The following is an 18511-nucleotide window of genomic DNA, read 5'->3' as shown; positions in this document are numbered from 1 at the left end:
AAAATCAGCACATTTGATATTCTGAGAAAATATACTCTGCCCAAGCGCAGTGTTTCCCCATAACTTTGTTTTTTTATCCAATCCAGCTCTAATGTATGCGAGCATTTTTGGGAACGTTTCTGCAATTATTCAAAGACTGTACTCAGGAACTGCCAGGTACCACATGCAGATGCTGAGAGTAAAAGAGTTCATTCGCTTCCACCAAATCCCCAACCCTTTGAGGCAACGGCTTGAGGAGTATTTCCAGCATGCATGGACTTACACTAACGGCATAGACATGAACATGGTAAGTATTTCTGTTTCCCAAAACAGAGTCTCTGCAGGCATTACAGCTGTAGTGAAATGAAAGGCCAATCTCACCAGCTTTGAGCCCTGTGCTTTTGTTTCCTTCTCTTGGATGTTTATTTTTCTCCCCTGGAGATAGTGTCTCATTCTCAATTCATGGCATTGCATGGTGCTATATCTAGTTATACTGTGTGGCAAAGGCATTATAACGTGATGCAAACTGATATAACTATGTGTCATAGAGTTCCCACCTCCAATTAAAGGACACATTGTCTTAGCTAAAACTCAGGCCTTCGTGGTACGGCCTGGTTATAAACAAACAAACAACGAACAACAACAAGGTAGTTGAATCCATGTGCAATTTGATTTGTAAAATGAGCTGCGACATTCTGATGACCCTAAGCAGAGATCCGAGACTAACATATTTATTTTTTGAAGTAGGACATCATGAATACTTGTAGGAAAGATTAGAAATTTTTAAGTAAGTCAAAAAGCAGGAAGTTTCATGCTTCCCTTTACAATTAATTATATTCCATTTCAGAATCCTTTGTTTAATGACTCTTTCTGCTAAAGAGGGAGAATAAACAAGTTGATATTTTAAAATGGAGAAGAACACTTCTTACAAATACCTCCTGAAACACTGCACAAAAATCAGCATAGTTAAGATGAATGGTTCTAAAGAGCTCTTTTTAGGATCAAGAGGGTGGTTCCCATTACTTTCCTTGTTATTTGCCTTTGGAGACCCAATGCTACAGATACACTATGCAGCAAAGTCAATCCCCACTACATATTACAGAGCCATAGGAAAAGACAGAACTATGGTGCATCCTCACAGCCCTCCTGTTCTGAAAATTCTTCTGAAAACAAATAGTTCATATTTAATAATTCCATCAATTACATAGTATCATTTTTGTGGGAGTGTATATGTATAGCTTAGATTGCTATTTTTCATTTGACCAGAGTTGATCTAACAAAAAGACAATGGATCAAATTTAGAAATCATGGTGAAGGTCATTGAGCAATTACTGCCAACTCAAAGACATGTCTATATAGGGATAATTTTTTATCATAGCTGCATGTGATTTATTTGACTGAGAGATAAAAATCATATTATCATAAAAATTTTAATTTGAAGAAACAAATGAGCAAGCACATTTTAGCCAAAAATGGAGGAGCTCAAGTCCATGAGCTGATATTTTCAGTTGTCCCAAGGTTCATGGTGAAAACTCCACTTAATAAATTGATCTCTTATGAGATGATTTTAATTTTCCAAGAAAGAACACCTATATATTGGCTGCTTTTATAAACTGTTATTGTGGTTGTTTAACGAAGATACCAGTATTCAAAACCACTGGGGAATTTTTAGTGCTGGGCTGTCTTAAGCAGTGTCAAGAACTTGTAATTAAAATATGTGTCACTCAGTTTTATTGTTCCATACTGCCAGAGTATTTCAATAACAGGAGTAAAGCAGTCATCTATTTTACTTTCCTTCTCCATAACATCTAGATCTATGACCATTTTTTGTGATAAAATATTTTGTGACAACTATTTACCTGCCATTGTTTGACTCTATTACCTATAAATATGGTTTATATACCCCTTGCCTATTTACAATGTACTTATGAAAGATTTATCTCTTTCCTGTCTGCTTCACACCTTAACACACGGAATCACAACACCCACCGGTAAGAACAGGAGGTATTTATATCCAATTTAATTCTCGTGTAAACTGTGGAGAATACCCTTGGTATCTGTCAGGGTTAGAGCTTGTTAAGTGATTTTCAGTGTTAGATCTAATCTTTTTTGCATGATGTAGCAGAGGAGATACAAAGCAAGAAGCTGGGGAAGATAACATGGAAGAGGCCAAGTATAGAACAGAAAGAAAAAAAAAAACTCCTTTTTAGTAACAACTTGACCTCCAACAATGTTTATGTCCAGTTTCCTACTCCCCACAAAAAAAAAAAAAAAAAAAAAAATTACCTCTCTGCCCCCATTCCCACGCTGGTAGAGGTTATGGGTATACGGTTTGCATTAGATAATTGTCATAAAGAAAATTCATTCTCTTTCATCATCCTCTTTTCATGATGTAGGTGCTTTCTCTTCTAATCATCTGCATGCCAGTATTACATGATCCTGGAGCGTGTAAGCTCTAAGCCATGTGCCGCTGAGACTTGCATGTGGTTTTGAAAACTTGACTTTGCACGAACTTCTTGTTTGTACATGGTGTCTACATTTTCATTTTGTGACTGCAAAGTGAGTAAAAGAAAAAAGAAAAAGAAAAGAAAAAGAAACTCAGTTAACTCGGAACACCACGTAGAAGATGTTATGTAATGTTAAACATGATGTGTAGAACAAAGTTGACTAGCAGAAAGCAACTGTATATTAGACTGTTGAGAGGTTAAAAAAAAAGTCCTTTCTTTTTTAACCTCCAAAACCACACTGTTAAAGATTCTTGTGTCTTGTCAAATTATTGTTGGTAGAATTATAATTTAATAACAGTTGAAAGTTACCTAGTTTGTGTATCATGATACATAAAACTACATCAAACTGTTGTATTTTACATCAACATTCCATATTATTTCATTTAAGTATAAACTTAAATATAATTTACCATGAGACATTTCAGGTCATTTTTACTGTTCAGTCATTTTCAAATAAAGTAAAGTTTCTGAACACACAGTTAGTTTGCCTAAAATTATTTCATTATCTAAACATTTGATTGCTTAGCAGACCACCAAAACAGTAAATAATTGACCTAAAAATGGGGCTATATTCCTTAGCCCTTCTATCTTTTACTTTTCATATGCGTTATTGCTAGAATGTTCCAGAACAGAAAAAAATTATGGATTCCCTTTCATTTGAGTCAAAATAGCCCAGAGTACAATAGGAAAGGGTCAAGCAAAGAAAGGTAGTAAAAGGGACATGTTCTTCAGAGTCTAGCTTCAGCTTGGGGACTGTACAATTGTCTCAAGTATGTGTACACATTAATTCCTGAAGATATTTTTTCTTCTGCATACAGAAATTGGACCAGTTAGCAATAAGGAAATGTTTTCTCAAGTTAGATCTAATAGTATTTCAATGAATGTCCCCAAGTCAAAGCCATCTCTTGATCCAGTCTAAAATTTCTGGTTAGCCAACATTATTTTGGAGTGAATGCTACCAAAAAATCAATAAATAAAAATAAAAATTGTTTTCTGTGTAAGTGTTAGATCCAGTAAACTAAGATCACACTTGAGAGCTAGGCTTGAATGAAGAAGAGCTCTGATGGTCCAACTGTCCGTTATCACAACAGGAAGTAAACATTATAATTTTAATATTAGCATGGAAGATTATGTGCATTTAGTGGAGGATTTTTGCTTTCCCTAAAAATTTGTGCTACTCCAACAACCAACTAAGGGCTGAAAAACAGGAAAAAATCAGAGGACCTTGACACTTATTCTCAGCATGCCACCATTCTTGTGCAAGTCACTTAATCTTTCTGTAGCTTCAATAAGCTCGCCACTTATAAACATTGAAAAAGGCATCTGTATTCAAGTAAAATATATGCTTCATAATCTATCTGCTGCCTATGCCGCCCGTTCCCTGTAGGAGGAATCTGCGCCTTCCTTGTGGAAAAGCTTGCATTGAATATTGTTCCGATTCCCATCTACAAAGTGGACGTTAGAACTGTTCATTGTAGAGAACACAATTCCAGGAAACACACACAGGAGGTCAGGGCCACACTGAATTATTCAATTCAGGAACATCTTTATTTAGTTGATTTCAGGATGGACAGGATGGATAAAGATAAGTGGATTGTTGTTAGGATTGCTTAGGGAAATAAAATTTGAGAAATGAGTATAGAAAGTATCTGGACTTATAGTACAGATAAGAAATAAATTCTCCAGAAAGGTGAACAGAAAAAAACCACTTTGAACACAGGTAAGGAGAAAAATTGATAAGGGGGTGAGGAGGTCCCTAGAGGTATCCAGGCACGGAGGCAAGCCAGGCAGAGATAAGAATAAAAACCAGGTGCAGATGACTCCATCAACCTGTATCAGACTTCAAAAGAGTCTAATAACAGCAGGTTTATTCCAGTGTACTTAAGCCCAGTATAATTAAAAAAAAATATATTCTGGCACAATAAAATCCTTGCTGTATGAAGAAAGTGTAATTACACTAAAACTCAATTCATGATACATATCACTTCTTCTAGAGAATGAGTTCTAGATGTGATACCTGCCCTAGCTTAAGGGCCTAAGGGTCTGGACTGGTCTCAGTCATACAGATAGCATAGAAGTCATTTGGTCTATGAGTCATATGTGGACCTTGTTGTCTGAGCTTGGGGAATCTTCAGGCTATTAGGGTCCTTTAAATTACTAGCCCCCTCTGGTCTTATTTGTAGAAGCTTGATATGGCCTGGCCCAACAGATAATGCAGATCACAAAGCTAAGAATAACTTCCAATTCTTAGCTTTATCATGGAACATCAGAGTATTCGGTTTTCCCCATTGGAAAGACAAATCCTGTGTGCTTAACGTTCTTGGTTTCTCTGGAGATCTGTGGGCACAAGTACCTTTGTGCTGTGCTCCCAATAAGGGGGCATGATGCCTTTCAGGAATGGAGAAAACTCCTCGCCAGCACTGTACTACATGTTCTAAGCTCCACATTAACTACACTCTAGATGAATGGTGAAGAGGGTGGAGATGTATCTAAAAGCAGAGCTGTACAAGTAGAGGCTTTAAATATTGCAATGAAGAGTCAGCCTCAGAGGCTAAACATTTTTCCAAACACAGTGGTATTCTGTGTGACATAGCATGCTTCTTAAAAGATGTAACATATAAACACAAAGTAGAACAATGGTTGATTAATGACAAACTGTTTAAAACAGAATAGAGACCCTTATTTCATGGGACTGCTGTGATTTTCTTTCAAGACAGAGTTTCTCTCTGTAGCCCAGGCTGTCCTAGAAATCACTTTGTAGACCAGGCTGGCCTCAAACTCAGACATTCCCTGATTCTGCCTCTGGAGTGCTAGGATTAAATGCATACTCCACCACGCAACTGGGACTAGTGATATCTCTAAAATATATTTTAATCAAAAATTTATGTTCCTCATTTTCATATCTCTTCTAGTTTTTCAATGACCTGACAGAGTAGCCTCCAGTACTAGTATTGCAGTGATCTCTGCCTTCATCATCAAATTGTGCTCAAGGCAAATCCCATTTGGGGCAGCAGAAAGATCAGCAAATCAGCCTCCAAATCATGAAGACTTGAGTTCAATCCCCATAGCATATTAAAAAGAAAGAAAGAAAGAAAGAAAGAAAGAAAGAAAGAAAGAAAGAAAGAAAGAAAGAAAGAAAGAAAGAAAGAAAGAGAAGGAAATCAAAGGTAGTGGTTTCTACTTATGACTCCACCACAGATAGACTCTCCAGTCAGCTTGCTCAGCCTACCAGGTACATTTCAGGCTAATTAGAGAGCCCTGTCTCAACAAACCAAGTGGACAGTAGCTGCAGGCTGACCTACAAGTTTAACCTCCAGTCTCCCAAAGCATGAGCACACATGCACATTCATTCCTGCATGCACACACACAAACACACTGAGATAAAACCATTTTTTCTGGACCGTTAATTAAAATTTTTCACATGTGATAGTCTTTGATGTTCAGATCATACTTTTTGACAGATCACAGTGAAGTGCAATGGTGGGGACCTGTGCTAGTTCTCATTACTGAAATCAAGTAAAAACAATCCTTACAGTAAACCCTGTCACCAAGGTAAAAGAAAAGCTTTAAAATAGTGTAGCAAGATCTGCGTATTCAATCCTTTTACGTTTCCTAAAATCAGTGTCATAAGGTACACACATGAATACACACACACACACACACACACACACACGCGCACACACACATAACTTTTGCAGAGATTTCCTATCTCTGCAAAAAGGGCAGATTATAACCTTGCACTGAGAAGCATATTAGTATACAAGTTTTGTCTCTCTTCATCTCCTTCTGTAGCAGGACCCTAGGCCGCATATACTTCTAAAAGGGTTAAATTCATCTGCCCATCCTATGCTACTTACTCAAAATCTCTTTAAAATATCACCATAGGAAAAAAACCCAAACAAACAATAATAACAACAATAACAAAAGCATCGCAAGCTCCCTGACATGACCGATAGAAAGCATAAAAAGAGCACCTGATATCTTTAGGTGACAAGTCACTCAGTCACCTTTAAAAATGATGACAGTCATGCAAGAATGACTTATCTCAGCTTATCTACATTATCTACTTAAATATAAGCCTACCACTGTGCAGTGAGTCTTCCCTCCAACCACCACCACCTCATGTAGCACTAGCTGTTCCTGAATTCATTGTATAGACCAGACTTGCCTAAAATTCAAGGGTCTGTCTATTTCTACTTCCTGAGTGCTGGGATTAAAGGCATGTGTGCCACCACACCCAACTTATTTAGCAGTTTTTGACCCAAGGGAAGAAATGACAGCTCGCTCTAGGGCTTTAAACAAATCAATGACTAACTGAAGAAACATCACAGAGACATTGAATCCATTCTGGGCTTCAATTTTTCCATGCAATGCTAATATTCCTCTGACAGCAATAGAGACTAAAAATGATATCTTCATTTGTTTTCCAACTCCTTAAAATAATGACCCTGTTTGAACAGGGCCCTTGAGTGTAGTTCCTGATGGAGAACTGAATGACATATTATAAAACACTTTCTTTGGAAAGTTAGGAAGAGGCAGAGTCATTCAAACCCAATTCAGTCTCCTGTTCTTCTATCAACACAGGTTAAGCCAATAAAAAAGAGAAAGGAAATAAAAAACACACCTGTTGCACAGCCTCCAGACACTTGAACAAAACTGGAGTGGCTAGAGAACCCAGGAAAGACACACAACACTGAAGTCTGGGATCTGATGTCTCTCTGCTGGAGAAGCCACAGTGCCCTGAAGCTCAGCATGATATGCAGAGCTGAGCAGAAAGGCGGGGTTATTGTTCATAGCTGAACAAGGAGACAGGGATAGATACAGATAAAGAAGCAGGGTTTATTTATGGACTATAGCTGAATCAAAAGGATAGGCTCAGCTAATTTCACCAAGAGGAGCCTCTCCAGGTGGGCAATCTCCAGGCTGTAACATCAGGGGATAGAGAGAGTTAGGGTGGACATTTTCTGCACACACTATCAGCAACCCCACAGGGACCAAGAGGAAAACCTGCCATTTCTCTCTGAGCATCGCTCTGGGGAGCAGGTAAACTTTACCATTTCCTCTATTGGACTGATCCCATGCCAACAGCTCACAGTCACTCAGGAACCTATTCACGGAAGCTTGGTAATAAAATTGTTACACAGCAATTCTCTAACTTAATGAACTCATATCATCCTCACTATCCCCCCCCGCCCCCCGGTGGTGGGGGTGGTGGAAGCCTGATATTCTCTTCCGTGGAAAACAAATCAGTGTACTAGCGATTGTTATTAACAAATATGTAAATGTTCTACCTGATATGTTTGGCTTTATTCTTTACCAATTTAAGGATGAAAATACACAGAAACAATTCACCCAAACTATCTTATTTCATAACGATAAGAAAGTAATAGCGCTATTATCCACTTATCAGTGAGTGCATATCATGTGTGTTCTTTTGTGATTGGGTTACCTCACTCAAGATATATCTTCCAGATCCATCCTTTTGACGAAGAATTTCATAAATTTATTGTTTTTAATAGCTGAGTAGTACTTCATTGTGTAAATGTACCACATTTTTCTGTATCCATTTCTCTGTTGAGGGACATCTGTGTTCTTTCCAGCTTCTGGCTATTATAAATGAGGCTGCTATGAACATAGTGGAGCATGTGTCCTTATTAGCTGGAATATCTTCTAGGTATATGCCCAGGAGAGGTATTGCTGGATCTTCCAGTAGAACTATGTCCAATTTTCTGAGGAACCACCAGAATGATTTCCAGAGTGTTTGTACCAGCTTGCAATCCCACCAACAATGGAGGAGTGTTCCCCTTTCTCCACATCCTCGCCAGCATCTGAATTTTTTATGTTAGCCATTCTGACTGGTGTGAAGTGGAATCTCAGGGTTGTTTTGATTTGCATTTCCCTGATGATTAAGGATGTTGAACATTTTTTCAGGTGCTTCTCAGCCATTCAGTATTCCTCAGGTGACAATTATTTGTTTAGCTCTGTACCCCATTTTTAATGGGGTTATTTGATTTTCTGGAGTCCGGCTTCTTGAGTTCTTTGTATATTGGATATTATTCCCTTATTGGATTTAGGATTGGTAAAGATCTTTTCCCAATCTGTTGGTGGCCTTTTTGTCTTATTGACAGTGTCTTTTGCCTTACAGAAGCTTTGCAATTTTATGAGGTCCCATTTGTCGATTCTCAATCTTACAGCATAAGCCACTGCTGTTATGTTTAGGAATTTTTCCCCTGTGCCCATATCTTTGAGGCTTTTCCCCACTTTCTCCTCTATAAGTTTTAGTGTCTCTGGTTTTATGTAGAGTTCCTGGCCCTGGCATTCCCCTGTACTGGGGCACATAATCTTTGCAAGACCAAGGGCCTCTCCTCCCAATGATGGCCGACTAGGCCATCTTCTGCTACATATGCAGCTAGAGACACGAGCTCTTGGGGAACTGGTTAGTTCATATTGTTGTTCCTCCTATAGGGTTGCAGACCCCTTCAGCTCCTTGGGTACTTTCTCTAGCTCTTCCATTGGGGGCCCTTTGTTCCATCCAATAGATGACTATGAGCATCCACTTCTGTATTTGCCAGGCACTGGCATAGCCTCACAGGAGACAGCTAGATCAGGGTCCTGTCAGCAAAATATGTTGGCATATGCAATAGTGTCTGGGTTTGGTGGTTGTTTATGAGATGGATCCCTGGGTGGGGCAGTCTCTGGATGTTTCTTCCTTCCGTCTCAGTTATGAACTTTGTCTCTGTAACTCCTTCCATAGGTATTTTGTGCCCCGTTCTAAGGAGGAACGAAGTATCTACCCTTTGGTCTTCCTTCTTCTTGAGTTTCATGTGTTTTGCAAATTTTATCTTGGGTATTCTAAGTTTCTTGGATAATAGCCACTGGGGGAGGCTATAGGGGACTTTTAGGAGGTCATTTGAAATGTAAGTGAAGAAAATACTTAATTAAAAAATTGTTTTTGAAAAAAAAGATAACCTAAAAAAAAAGAAATAGCACAGAAATTTCAGATATATACTTGCCTCGTTGTAGACATATTGCTATTTATATGAATGTGCTGAGAGTAAAAGTACAGAATAATTACAACTTTCATGATAGATATGCCTCAGTGTGTATTTTAGTTGGAATCTTGACTCCTATGAGTAAAGCAGGTCAAACCATCACCACCTCCACCAGATTTTACGCTTTGGGATGGATAATCTGATGGGCTTTTTCCTGAGAGAGAAGGGCTTCATTTCAGCTGATAGAGTTTTGATACTATGCTAAGACACTTTTGTTTATGTTTTAGCTCATCCTGCCCTTTCTACTGGTATCTTTACAGATAGGGATGTTCTTCAGTGCTCACAGAAGAAGAAAACTGTATCATGTTTAGGAACAGCTGCCATAGGAGAAGCTACGCCAACCCTTCACATCAGTGTAGTTATTTTATTTGAACACAGAAAGCTGCCTGTCTTCTGGTTCTTTTCTGTGAATCACAATATACAAATGCAAAGACAATGAAGTCTTAGTGTTATTTTCTAAAATTGAGGCTTTAGTCTATAACAGAATTCTATTCTCCATATCTAGGGGCCACATATAATAGATAACTTGAGAACTGAAGTTCAACCCAGTTTCATAATGATTCAAGTCCCTCTGACCACATAGCTGAAGAATTGATGAGATTGTTATGTCAGAAAGAAATGTTATCTGGCTTAGTATTTCACAAACAGGAACAATAAATGGACAAAGTATATGGGCTAGTCCTGGCATAAAATAAACAGATGGAGACATTCTTGGATTAACTGGGGAAGTGGGGCATGTGATAATGGTGAGAATGGAGAAAAGAAAGCGAGGGACACAGGAGGGGCTGCAGAGGGGAAAGGGAAGGGGAGTGATGTAATTATATTTTAATATTTAATTTTTTCATTAATAATAAGAGAAAATCAGGCGCTATGTTTTACCGTGTGTCTGATTGTGTTTCTTTTCTATGACCTCATCCTTATGCGACGAGGATATTAATTGCAACGTATTGTTTAATTACTTTCCCTTTGGGTCCCATCTGCCTTAGCATACTGAATTGAAATCTATAAATATTTTAGTGATATTTTTATTAAATATAATGGCTCTCATAGATTATAGCTTTTATTCTAGCCATATACTATTTTGGAGAAATGACTTTTCCAATCACTGAAACAAAATTAAAAGAAACCCTAAGGCTCAACTTTTTTTTTTCAAATGAAAGTTGTAGAATCACTGTAAATAATCAGAGTATAAGAATTTGTTTAAAAATGGTGCCTAGGGAGACAGCCCAGTGGGAAGACCTGATTTGGAACCCCTGGCACCAGTGTAAAAAACCAGGCATCAGTGTGTGTCTGTTACCTAAATGATGAGTAAAGACAGGTGGCTCCCAGGAGTTCACTAGCCAGAGAGCCATGTAGAGGGACTTGAAGGAATTAAGACAGACTGATGAGAAAGCCACTAGAACCCACCTTTGGTCTTTGCATGCTCATTTCCACGTGTGCCCATGTGAATGAACCACATACAACATAGGCATACATACAACTTTTAAGAATATTTAATTAAAATAAATTACATCAGTTACCTTTTCTTTTACTCCTTTTAACCCCCCCCCTTCTTCTATCACTGATCAAAACTAATAGCTTCTTTTTTGCATAACTATAGTTATATATGCACAAGCACACGTACACACACGTATGGATGGATGGATGTATAAATGCATATATAAATAAACAGTGTGATTCCACTTAGTGTTGCTTCTGTGTATATGATTTCAAGGGTGACCACTTGGTATTGGTATTGGACACTAATTAAGGGGCTGCTAAAAAAAAGTATTTCTTCCTTTCTCAGCAACCATGAGTTCTTTTTCAGGGGTTGGACTCAGTGATGTTTCCCCCTATCCACAACAACAAGTCTGTTAGTACTGTCATTGGTCCAGTTTTGTTTAGGCAGCCATACTCTTGAGGTATCATGGGTGTAGCTTCCCTACCATTTCTATGAGTTACAATCTCACCAAAGACTTTATATCTGCTGGCTCATATGGCCTTTCTGTCCCCTTTTTGCATAATGTTCCCTGAGCCTTCAATGCAGAAATAGTGTTGTACATGCATCTGTTGGAATTGGGCTCTGTTAAGACAGTTGATTTTTGCAATATGAGCAATTGTAGTTTTCTCTGATGATTTCTGATTAATGACAATAAGAGCATCTTTGGTGTGGATTGGGAGCTCTATATACCTGTGCATATAAGAATGGGTTTTAGAGAGAATTTGGAATTGGGCTTGCTAGTACAGTTATAGTAGCAGACTTCAGTCTAAGAGCTAAGAAGCCACAAGGGTAGTTTGGTTTTTTTTATTAGATATTCTCTTTATTTACATTTCAAATGTTATTCCTTTTCCTGGTTTCCCCTCCAAAAACTTCTTATCCCATTCCCCCTCCTCCTACTTCTATGAGGGTGTTCCTCTGTTTCCTCTTGTTGACTGAACCTGAAGTTCAATTAAGTGGTTGCTGGTTATTGCTAAGATATAAGTGCCACTATTGCACTATTAGGGACATCTTGCCATGGAGGTCATTGTTGGAGTTCAGAGGCAGCACAGCTGGATAGAAGTAGTGATTACTTCTCTCCCTTTCCACACCTTCAGGTACTGTGAAACGTAGACCACAGTAGAAGGCTTTCAGATTCAACCAGCTCAAATCTTCTAAATCCTGTTAACTGTTTTACAAACTTCTGTTTAAAAGCAGTTGAAATTTACCTTAGGTCTTTTCAAATCAGAGACAATGTCCAAATACAGCATCTTGGTCACCAAGCCTGTTGCCTGTAATATTTTAGTTGATATCTCTAGAATGCCTGCTCTTTTCTGAAAGCAAATGTAAGAAGTGCAGATCTGGATAAGAGGAGGAAGTCAGGGGATTGTGAGGTGTGGATGGAGGGGAAACTGAGTTAGGGATGCAATGTATGAAAGAAGAATGAATGAGTGGATAAATAAATAAATAAATAAATATCCCTCTAAAGTTATACAACCTGGCCAGAGATTTTCAAGTCAAGACTATCTTTTGTAATAGGGTTCCTATTAGCCACACAGACATATAACTACATATTAATTTTGTACAGATAAAATCATATGTATATTTATTTTGTGACCCTCTCTTCTCCTCGGAGGCTGTTGTTCACCAGGCAACAAGGATGCTCAACTTTATTTGAGGTGAACAAGGACTATATAGATCTTGGGTAGTGGTTAGGGAGTTCCAAGGTGGATATATGTTATTGGCAAGGGCAGAGGCCTGGGAATATTTCATTTACATAAAGATGAACTCCAAGAACCTGCTGGGCAGGTTCTTATCAGGAGACAAGAAGTTGAAGCTGTAATCTGGCCATATGAGAAGAATTGATTAGTCATTCAAGTACCTAACTTTTATATGGCAGGAGGGGTAAGCAGAACTTAAGTGTTGAACCATGAAGAGCTTGCATGAAGTTTTGTGCAGGGTAATCCTTTAGATAAGGTCAGGCACCTGTCCTTAGAGACACTCTCCAAACAAGATCAGGCAGAGTAGCATAAGCTCCACTGAGAAAGGGAGCCTCTGTTTCACACTGGGCTCAGAGCACATCTGAGGATATGGTGGACCTTCATGGTAGGGTCTTCCCACATTGTTTTAAGGGTTTAGTGAGATATTATTATTTTTATTTCATCCTCGATTGTTGTTGTCGTTTGTAAATGTATCCTGTATTCACCAGATGCAATTGTCATTTTGGAGGCTTACTGCTGATGAAGCTTAACTTTTCCAATTCTTTCTGAATTTTGGCTGGCTGGTTCAACTCAGCTGTTCTGGCTCAAACTTTTCTCCAAACTGACTGACTCTATCCTGCTTCTCTAAGCTTCTAACTAAATTCCTCTGCTTAGCCTTGTACTAACTTTGGTAATATGTTCTAATCTTGCTCCTTCTGATTCTCTGGCTCATTCTGTCTTCACCTGTGTCTAACTTGTTCTCTATCCCCTGTCTTTGTAAAACTGTTTAGGTAAAACTGCTACACACATACTACTATCACCTCTGTCTACCTTGTTATCGCTCCCTCCACTGCTCTTAAGTAGCCTCTCTTTCCTATGCTGTTCTTGTGAGAGATGGACATATCCTTCTTCTGTTTCATTCTGTCAAGTCTTTCACTGATTCATCACTTTGTCTGCCTCTCAATCAGACATCTCTTTCAATCATGGTTGCTCCCTTCAACAAGCTAGCCCTAGTTTCATTATCAGGATTGAAAGGTGCATAGAGAGCATGTCTATATTCCAACCAGATCTCACAGACCTAGGAGGTCTTTGGATGTAATTCCTTGCCAGAGCAGCCACATTACTGGATTAAAATTTTTCTATAGCTAGCTTCTCTCTCCAAATCAGAAGTTTATGCAGACATTATCCATCACTAATATGTATAATCTTCTGAATATTTCTCATTTCTGCTGTAAGTGGGCTAATATTCTCATATATATGTATATCCATATATATATTACACATATCATCACACACTTAACTATATAATTTATTACAGTTGATGTTTGTCATTTTATACCTTGGAACAATACATCCAAATCATCTTTAGAAAATGAAACTATGTAATTTCTTATAATAATTTTATATACTATAATTCTATAGGATAAAACAGTTTATGTTTTCATGACATGACATTGTACTATTCTGTAACTAATACATTTATACTCTTATTCTAATTTCATTCCACTCTGAGTGACACTGAAGCAAATATACCTTATACATTCTTATTAGATATTTTCTTTATATACATTTCAAATTTCAAATGCTATCCCAAAAGTCCCCCATACCCCCCCCCCCGACTCCCATACCCATCTACTCCCACTTATTGGCCCTAGCATTCCCCTGTATTGGGGCATATAAAGTTTGCAAGACCAAGGGTCCTCTCGTCCCAATGATGGCCGACTAGGCCATCTTCTGATACATATGCAGCTAAAGACATGAGCTCCAGGGGTACTGGTTAGTTCATATTGTTGTTCCACCTATAGGGTTGCAGACCCCTTTAGCTCCTTGGGTACTTTCTCTAGCTCCTCCATTGGGGGCCCTGTGATCCATCCAATAGCTGACTGTGAGCATCCACTTCTGTGCTTGCTAGGCCCCGGCATAGCCTCACAAGAGACAGCTATATCTGGGTCCTTTCAGCAAAATCTTGCTAGTGTATGCAGTGGTGTCAGCATTTGGAGGCTGATTATGGGATGGATCCCTGGTGTGCACACTTTGCCCCTTCTTATACATTTTATTGATAGTTTTATCTGATAAATAGATTTCCAGATGAGAGATTTCAGATTGTCAGTAATTTTAATATTAATAGCTATTGTTTGGCAAAGAAGAATGCTAATACTTAACTGTCCAACCTTCAGGAACAGGGGGATTATGTTTTATTCTCATTTCTTCCAGCTTAGCAGATGTATTTATGGTCATTTTAATGACATTTCTTTGGCTGAATACACAGTATGTGTGGATATCTTCATTAATGAATTTCCTGTTTATATATTTTTATTTCCCATTTTATAGAAACTGTAGTTTATGTAAACTACAGATGTCAGGGCTTTATCTGACAAAGAGACTTCAAATTGCTCCTGTTTTCAATCCATTCGTTTTACTTAGTGGATCTTTTTGACATGTTTTTTTGCTATTGTTTTAAACAGCCTTTGATTTACCAACAATTCTGATGCAGTAAAAGGCTTGTTCTTTGTTTCTAAAAGGTCTCATTACATCTTCTGACTTTGTTTCATTGGTTTTGTTGTACTTTGCTATGTGATTAAAAAGAAAATGCCATCAACTGTATAAAACCTGTTTTTTACTCTGATATCTTACATTTTTGTATTTTTAAAAATTAAGGTAAACTACATACCATAAGGTAACATATTCAAGAAATTTAATAATAAGCACATTATATATTGCAATTCGCATGTTGTATCCAACATGCAAAGCAAATTCAAAATTTCATTCTCTCTCTTGCATGCAGTTAATCCTAAGTGAAGAAAACAGTCTGTGCTCTGTCTGTTATCAGTCACAACTCCAGAGCTTTTGCCTGCATTCTGTCCTTCTCTGCCACCAGCACCTAAGGCTACCCTTTCTTGGTTTCTTTCTTAATATTATAATATAGGTACACTTTCTGCTGGCAGGGGATAGAAAGCTAATAGCTTTCCTAGTCTCAACTCTGTCATAGTTTTTATTTTTCCTTTGTGTGTGTGTGTGTGTGTGTGTGTGTGTGTGTGTGTGTGTGTGTGTGTGTGTGATGGAAAGATATTGATATGAGGAGAGGCAGTTTCCTGTGAGTTTTAATATAAAATGTATATTTTACACCCTGTTCTTTAGCCAAAATTCATCAGATATGGTTGTTTATTTCCAATTACTTCTGATTTTGTGGCTATATTTTTCAGTTACTTTTTTATTTCTCCTTTTCTTATGATTTATGTCTGAGTTATGGATGATAACACTTCTGCTTTTGAGCCCAATCTGAGTGCAGGGTTTTTTTGTTTTTGTTTTATTGCCCTGCATTGGAATTGATTCCCCTGGTTTAGGAAAACTAGAATGTTAGAATGGATTTATTTTGCTTAACATATGCACACTCACCCTAGGCTGATGCGCGGGATGCCTTTTAGAAATAAGAATAAGAAGGTTGCCCTTGGGATAGTCAGAAGTAATCCACAGCACTCAATTATCTCCAGCAATGTGTTTATAGTTACTATACGAGAAAACAGAGTTAAGCCAGTGCTCAGAATATTCTGATGTGTTACAACTTCTGTCATCGACTACCATACAGTTCCCAGAAACTGCACCGTGGAAAGTTTACTAAATTGGTGATAGGCCTAAGGGGCAGGGTTTTATGTCAAGTCTAGCAAAATCTAGTCTGAATTAAAAAAAAAAAAAAAAAAAAAAAAAAAAAAAAAAAAAAAAAACTAAACCCCAGGGATTACAATCTCATTTAATTCACAAATCTGAGGCAGTTTACAAAGCCAGGCTCCTCTGAATGAAATCGAGTCTAGGTATTTCTAAGGAAGAACTTTCTCCGTGATTGAAAGTTCTCAGCTAGGCTGAGAAGATGGTTCAGTAGATAAAATGTTTGCTATGCAAGCAAAATGACTCGACATCATCAAACTTTTCCAAATAATTCTCATTTACTTTCCTAATGGAAGAAAGAGGGAATTGCCCTCCCTTTTGTGTCATGATTTTTTTTTACGTGGATTATGTAGTTCCACCAACTTGTAAAGTTGAAAAGAACTGCTGGAACATACACGTGGGATTCTGCCTTGTTAGTAGATGTAGAAATAGGCAGAGATCTAACAGCACCTACAAAGGCTAGTGTGCCAGGTAACAGTCAGTACATTTTATGGGGAAGGAATCTGATTTATGAGACAACAAGTCTCTTTTGTGAAGATATTTTATAACAAGTTGAACAATTGCCAGTATAGGTTTACTTGTACTACAAAAGTATTACATATTTATAATATTTAAATCTATAATATATAAATATTATAATAATTTTATTGTCATCTATCTGGATACTGAGGAAAGCATAGCCCCTGGGTACAAAATAAAGAGAACATCTACTTGAGACCTTGATCCTTTATTATCTACAAAATCAATTACTAAATATTATAATACTGCTAGTAACTTTAGAAGTCAACTTGAAAGACAACTAAGCAAAAATTGTTAAGTAAATTCTGATCGAAGCTTGGAATCTTAGTTCTTCCACTGAGCCCTCTAATTGTTGGATCTTATCTACTGTATTTGTTAAATAGGACTCCTGAAATCCTGTTAGTTTACATAATGTTGAAGAAATTTGGTTCTGAAATTTAGCATGTGAGAAATCTTTCTGGGATCATAAAACTTGATTCAAATTCAAGAAAGCATTTGGGGTGCAAGGTCACACTTTTTGTCATTGCCTCTGTCACCTGGTAGATTGCATTTCTCTGTCCTTACTCTGTGAACAGGATTAGGTCATCTACAATCAATTCATTTAAAAAAAAAACTATTTGCAGAAGGGGCTACAATTACACTCTTCTCATTCCTTCCTGTACTATTTCTCTCCATTAATTATACAGGGATGAAAGAGGAAGGTTCAGAATCTGACCTTGAAGCTGATGGTCCTACTTATAGCTCCCAGAAATCCTAATGGTTTCTAGAGTTCCTTTGAGGCCACATCTCAGGAATGTGATGAGAGCATGTAAATATGAAGCAGATTCTCTTCTGCCCACACATCACCCACACCCACGCTCCACACTGTTAACCCCATCTTCAATGAGTCCTTTTGAAGTTTAAGTGTACCTCTAAACAGAAAATATCCCAGAAGTGGTGCAAGTTGGGGTGTAAATGGAAGGCAGAGAATATGGGATGAGCATGTTTTTGATTTTTAAGTCATCGTAGATGAGGCAAAACTGCTTCAGGACTTGCTGCTTTGTTAGCCATGTCTAAGTATCTAGGATAGGGTTTTGTTTAAGTAATACAAGCTATGTACTAAATGCTTGCAGGTTACATGCAATACATTAATGTATTATCCCAGTATTTATAAATGTTTCCACATTTCTGAATTCACAACCCTCTAATTTCCCCAACGGTCTGTCAAGGAATGATGGACTTGTGAATTAAAATAAGTTCTTGTTTTTATCAGCTACATGGAGGGAGAATACAACAGTAGATATCAAAGCAATTGGAGCTTCACACTAGGGTAATTGATGTGTACATGTAGTGCTAAACCTACTTAAGGGTTCACTTATCATAATCAGTGGTTAAAATGTAGCAATCGACATGTATCCACCAAGGAAACATAAAAAGTGTGTGTTTCCTATTTCTTAGTGCCTAACTGTAGAAATGATGTAAGATGGAGTGACCTAGAGATTACATAACACATTATGTTAAGACATTAGCTTCCACAAAGAATAAAGTGTAAGGTTCATGGGCTCACAGGTTGCTAAAGATTTATCAATGCCCACATAAAAACCGCAGTTCAGGACATGCTATCAAGTAGTAAAGCTGTACTCTAGGGCAGAGACT

The 18511-nt window shown here is 37.8% G+C and overlaps 1 protein-coding gene across 18 annotated transcripts in view; it reads left to right on the top strand.

The window, feature by feature from the left end:
• Kcnh7 (potassium voltage-gated channel, subfamily H (eag-related), member 7) overlaps positions 1-18511 on the top strand; it is a 490878-nt gene that overhangs the window by 419431 nt on the left and 52936 nt on the right. For 6 of the 18 annotated variants that reach the window (XM_011239315.3, XM_011239314.3, XM_017315931.2 and 3 more), the window contains one exon: positions 87-287. In XM_011239315.3, coding sequence (XP_011237617.1) covers positions 87-287 — 201 coding nt within the window. Of the gene's footprint in view, positions 1-86; positions 2961-18511 lie in introns of those variants that run through there. The other 12 variants (XR_374421.1, XR_001781102.1, XM_006498825.3 and 9 more) reach the window with 4 other exon arrangements.

Source organism: Mus musculus, chromosome 2 (assembly GCF_000001635.26).
Source record: "Mus musculus strain C57BL/6J chromosome 2, GRCm38.p6 C57BL/6J".
Classification (NCBI taxonomy): Eukaryota; Metazoa; Chordata; class Mammalia; order Rodentia; family Muridae; genus Mus; species Mus musculus.
Note: the sequence above shows the minus strand (reverse complement) of the source record. Positions and strands in the feature narration are given on the sequence as shown.